Raw genomic sequence first — 6000 nt, forward strand, 5'->3', positions numbered from 1 at the left:
GCCAAGCGTTTCTTGCTTGATGAGGAGAAAAAACTGGAAAACTTCCTAGACATTGTTGACAATCTTCAGGCATTACCAGTGGCTTACTCAGAGGTAATTAAAGTACTTCGTATTGCTGTCACACTTCCTGTGACAAAATTGTCACAGCGTTTGTTTTCTAGCCTAGAAATAGTGAAAAACTACCAGCAGTCTACAACAGGAGATGATCATCTCAGTCACCTCCTTTTGATATTTGTAGAGAATGATTTACTAAAAAATTTGGACTATGACCAGCTTGTTGACGATTTTGCAAAGATAAAACCTCGGCAGTTCCCCTTGTTACCTTGAGTGTTGTAATATTTTTGTTTTGTTATGTTTTTTCTTTTTGTAAATATATTTGATCTGAAAGATTTCTGCTGAAGGAAAACCGAGATTTTGGTTACAACCCTCAGCATTACAATGAAAATTACTTTCACAGACGTATTGTTTACTTAAATAAGAAAGTTTCTCGCTGAGGAAGGCCAGCCTGTAGTCTGGTTGAATTTTCCACTTTCAGTTTAATCACTTAACCTTGCTGATTGTAATCTGTGTTGTTATAATCAATCTTAGAGGTCAGTGTGGCTGAGTTCCACATTTGGTTACAATACATTTCCAAGCAATACACGGGGGCTGAAAATACGTTTTCACTTAGAATATTTGATCGATGTGCTGCCACAACCTGCATTTTTTCTTACACGACACGAAGTGAATTGGGGGAGGGGGGCAGATGGAGTTTATGCCCACCCCAAGATTTGGCCCAAATGGCACCTCTGCCTGACACTTTGACAGTAAATCAAACCTGTCCTGTTTTTGTTAAGAAACAAATCACTTAGGGATAACTTATCTTGCCCCATGACATTGTGTACCCCTAGGCCTGGGCCTAATGGTAAATCCTGGCCTGGTTTTACCAGCAATAGCGAGTAATATACAATTTTAAATTGTAAGAAATACATTTTAGTATTACTTTAGAAATAAACGTCAAATAAGCCATAATATGAACTCTGGAAATCCATTTATTTCTCCCTATACAATGGAGAATTTCAAGTTAAGATCATCATCAAGATGGTTTCACTTCAGACTTGTCTACAAACTAATCATGAAATGTCCTCTTAAAACCAAAACAAGACACTATCATTTGACTGACCTTATTTTGCAGAAGTGATACAAAATTAAACAAAAAATAAATTAAGCAATACTCCTAAAATTCTTTATTTTTGTACTGTAAAAAGTGTCCTTAATCAGTTTACTTTTACTGTGCCAAAACACCTATTTTGTTTCGTGTTTCAGTGTGTGTGCCAAGACTCCTATTTTGTTTCAGTAAAGCACTAGTTTTCTATAATCATACAAACATAGGGAAATATCATCAGTTGGTTAATTTCCACCAGTTTTATTGATATATGTAAGATAGAATATGGAGCATTAATTTGTTTTAGGTTTCAACTTTACTCTTTACTTCCTTTAGAAAAACTTTGCTTTTTTAATTAATTACAATGAGATTTGAATTGCTGATTTCTTTTATATGAACTACTTTAGGTTTAAAACTAAGTTCATCTGCTTTTGCTACTGCACTAATTCAACAGCATTTATTTACTATCTTCAATTTCCATTGAGGTCAAAGTTTACCATTATTATTAGGCCAGTAATTAATAAAAAGGATTGGAATTCTGAAAATATCTGTTTTTGAGCAAGCAAACACAGAATTTTCTTTTAAGAAGCATCAACTTTTTCATTAATAGAAACTTTACTATTAGTCTCACTGGTCAATGAGTTCAAAATTTATTCCCTCTTTGAAAGACAAAATTTCAGAGAAAAATGAATTGGTTATTGCATGGATTGATCTTCTCATCCATGCAGTTTTTTTTAGCAGTTTGAGGGGGAAGATAGTATTTTATGAAATATTTAGAGATTTAAGAAAACTGAAGGACATTAAAAGAATTCTAGATGTATAGTAGCCTACATATATTTGAAAGAAATTCTTGATATTATTGTTCATTTTTCTGCTGTGATGCTGCTGAGGATTTTAGACTTCTTGTAATATAGTAAATCATCAGTTTCATCAGTTTTAATACTTGGGCTTAAACATTTACCTTAAATTACCTTAAATTGCAGCTTGGAGCAATATAAGGATTTTTCCTTGTAGAAACTCCAGAGTTGATAACACATGACACATAGTTGAATACATACACTTGACTAGTGGTTTGATGTTACTGATTCAAGTGCTTCCCAGTTATACTTACATTCTTTTTTTGACAATTTGTTGTCAAGACGGTTCTTAAAGCTGTCTGTGGTTTGGGCAGCAATGGTATCTGGCAGTAATTTGTTCCAGAGGTTGGCAACACAGTTGGTAAGAAAATGGGCACATTGCCGCTTTGAGGAGAAATGCCTGGATAACTTCAAGTTATGTCCCCTTGTACAAGAATCCTGAGACGCCAGAGGAAGAAGACCAGGAACTGCCTTTGAATTAATAAGTTTATGAACCAGAATGGCATCACCCCATCTTCTTCTATAAACCAGAGTTGGGAGTTTCAGCTTGCATAGCCTTGTAGGGTAAGGGAGCTCATACAGTCCACTCACCATCTTAGTGGCTCTTCTCTGGACATCTTCAAGAATTTTAACATCTTTTTTGAAAAAGGGGGATGCAAGGACCATGCCTGTCTCAAGCCTCAGCCAAACAAGTCCTTTATACAAAAGGCTCAGAATTTTAGGAGAACGGGAGGAAATTGTTCTTTTTATGAGCCCTAGTGATGAGCTAGCTGATGCTGCTGCCTTCTTTGCATGAGTGCTAAATTTAAGATCATTGTAAGACTCAAAGTTATGTTGAAATTACCTTAAACTGCATGTCCAGTGAGATAAGGTGGTGATGAGCCTCCTGTGAAACATCTTGTTGGTGGTGCGACATGGCTATGTTTCCCAGGTTAGGCTACACTCTGCAGTGGCCCAGTCCTGATCAACTCCTTTCTTGAATGTATCTATGGTTTGGGACTGGGTGGTGGCTTTTGAGAGACTGTTCTAGTGAGAGACAGTGTGTACAGAGAAGAAGTGCCAGTGCTCACTTTGATGATAATGGGGGACTTGTAGCTTCTTTGTGTGACCTCTTGTTGCACTTGCAAGGGATGGGGAGAAAACTTAACTTGAGGTCATTTTCTAGCAATTTGCAGCTGATGATTGCATCTTCTCTGTTCCTTTAATAGACTAGGGTGGGGAGTTTGAGGGACATAAGACATTCCTAATATGACTTGTCTTGCAAAGCTGGTATGAGCTTTGTTGCTCATCTTAGGACACTCTCAAGTGCTTCAACATTGATTTTATAACAGGAAGATGCTAGAGTCATTCCAAATTCCACATGTGAACATACAATAGCTTTGTACAGCTTTTTAACCAAACGTGGCTTCCTGGTGGTAAAAATTTGTTTTACAAGCCATAGGGCTTGGTTTGCTTTAACAACTTCAGCTTGTACATGGCTGTGGAACTTGAGTTAACATCAACAATAATCCCCAGGTCCTTCTCCTCACTTACAGCTTCAAGTAAGTATCTCCAATGTGGTAAGGTTGTCTAGGGTTGTCATGTCCAAGATGCAGGACTTTGCATTTTCAAACATTGAACTGCAAATCCTACTCAGACAACCATCTAGATAGTTTATCTAAGTCTTTTTGCATTGCTGAGTGATTGTGGCTAATTGGGCCTGTCTTAAGAGCTTGCAATTGTCAGCCTATAGTGTCAGTGGGTTTTTCAGGTAAAAAAAAAACCACAGAAGAATAAAAGGTCACTGAAATCAGGGGGGAGCAATTGCCCCACTACCCTCCCCAAATGGACCTACATCAATTTTGTGCTGGCTGTGATCTCCTATTATCAATGATCCTAGCACATGTGAAGTTTTTAATGTTATAAGATTTTTGAATACAATAAAACATAAAACAATAGAATAGGTAAGCTACTGAGGTACATACGAGTTCAGGAAACTACTTTAAAACAATCATACACACTTATCTCATTCTAAGAGTATATTGCTTCACTTTATCCCACCACCCTCCTGATGGATAAATACAGAGTCAACTCTATATATTCAAAGTATTTTTCCAGTAGCAAAGTTATTTAAGGCAGAAGGATGAAGCCCAAGTAATATATCCAAAGCCTTAATAACCCCATGGGTATTTTGAAGTACCTACCTTCATCCCTCCTCCCTAAAAACAGCAGATTTTTTATGACCATATAGCACATCAATTGATATATTCACTTTCATCTTAGCTAATAGGGGAATGGGTCATCTGGGGCCAATAAGGGAGTGGGGTATGCTGTCAGAGAAATGAATAGGCTAGGCTATTATACTTGGAAAGATTCAATAGTAGGCTACTACTGTTGTGTAATCATAATGCTTCCCATGGAAGGGTAAAATTCTAGTTTAGCAACTTTCTGGTTTTTTAGAAATGGATTATATTAAGAAAATTAAACTTTCAGCAATGAATCCAGGGTTAGAAATATACTATAAGAAGGTATTTCCAAGTTACTATCATAACCTTCTTCCAATTTCCAAGTCTTAGAAATTTACCTAGGGTAAAAAACCAGTATCCAATTCAGCAAAATTATGTAAAATTCAAACACTTATATCTATTTACCAAATAGGAGTAGAGAAGAAAAATATAGTCAATGAGTAACTAAAAATCTAAGCTATGCATCAATATGGTTATTATTAGAATTATTTAATGCACAAACTTGAAAGTAATAGTTCACTGACTTACCTAGAAAGACCTCTTTTGGAAATACTAATTATTCTACTTTGATCTATATATACTTCAAGTGTTTCAGTTTTATTCACATATTAATAGAAAGCTGATTGTCTTCTGGTTCCAAGAATGTAGCTTTTATTGCTTTATTCTATAAATCATAAGTAGCCTATTAAATAATTTTTTTTCCTTTGAATCACTAGTCAAAACAGAAGACATTTTAAATTTATGCTGACAAATTACTTCTTTTGGGCTGGCTCTAGTAAGAGGTGATTGGGTCTACACCTATATTGTGTTATGGCCTACTTCAAAGAGATCTTTTAGCCTACTTGTCAGGTCTATACCTATTAGAATTATGAAAAAACAACATTAAATCTTAATTTTCAGATTTTAGTTTCTTTTACTCTGGTTTTAGTTTTAAAAATGTAGGCTACTTTTAAAAATGTAGACTACATTTAAGCAGAATATCTTTTTTGCAAAGTGTTGAATTGTATTTTGACAGCTGTGCTACACAGGCCTTCACAATGTGTTGAGTTCTGTAACACAAAGATTTTTAAAAGTCAGTGCCCTCTAAAAAGATGAGGAGTGGAGGTAGGTTGGCTATTTCAAAATACCTTCCCAGGATATACCTTACTCTTCAGATCCATCCCTGAAAGTTTCATTTTCCTAGCCTAACTCTTTTCCAAGATAGCAAGAAGTAGCTAAACTAAAATTTTGCCCTCAGAAGAGCCACAATTCTAGGATGCTACAAAATTAAGATCTAAACAGGTTGATTAGTAAAAACAAGGCTAAGCATATTGTAAGCTATCATAGGCCTAAAGGTAGGTCTATCCTAGGTCAAGTAAAAACAGAAATGGGCGTCTATATCTAATAGGGTAGGTGTGATTACCTTTCTCTTAAATAAACTGAATTTAGCTCCACAGCCAGTACAAGACCCCATATTACCCAGTTTTACGGCTTTAGTGACGACTTGAGTTAGTTTGTTATTTTCTATGTCAATAAACATTAGAATAGATTAAAAACTCAAATAATAGAGACCGTTCATCACAAATGTTGTAGAACCAAATAAGCTAAATTGCAAGATGTACCATCATTTTTTGAAGAAGTATTTTAAAATTATTGTACTGATATTTCCATACTTCAAAGTGCACAAAATGAAATTTTGTTTTTCTCTCTTTCAAGTTTTAGTTAACTTTGTTTATAATTAATGAAAAAGTTTGTTTAAAATATGGTTCTGAAGCATGGGCGCTCCAAAAAACGG

General features: G+C 35.3%; 1 protein-coding gene across 2 annotated transcripts in view; it reads right to left on the reverse strand.

The window, feature by feature from the left end:
* The window catches only part of LOC136028159 (E3 ubiquitin-protein ligase rififylin-like), a 46230-nt gene extending 40481 nt beyond the window's left edge, over window positions 1-5749 (reverse strand). The window contains exon 1 of one of the 2 annotated variants that reach the window (XM_065705838.1): window positions 5629-5749. In XM_065705838.1, coding sequence (XP_065561910.1) covers window positions 5629-5745 — 117 coding nt within the window. In that variant the 5' untranslated portion in view covers window positions 5746-5749. The remainder of the gene's footprint in view (window positions 1-5628) is intronic. The other variant, XM_065705839.1, reaches the window with a different exon arrangement.
* Window positions 5750-6000: the final 251 nt, after the last annotated feature.

This window comes from Artemia franciscana, chromosome 6, assembly GCF_032884065.1.
Source record: "Artemia franciscana chromosome 6, ASM3288406v1, whole genome shotgun sequence".
NCBI classification, from domain to species: Eukaryota; Metazoa; Arthropoda; class Branchiopoda; order Anostraca; family Artemiidae; genus Artemia; species Artemia franciscana.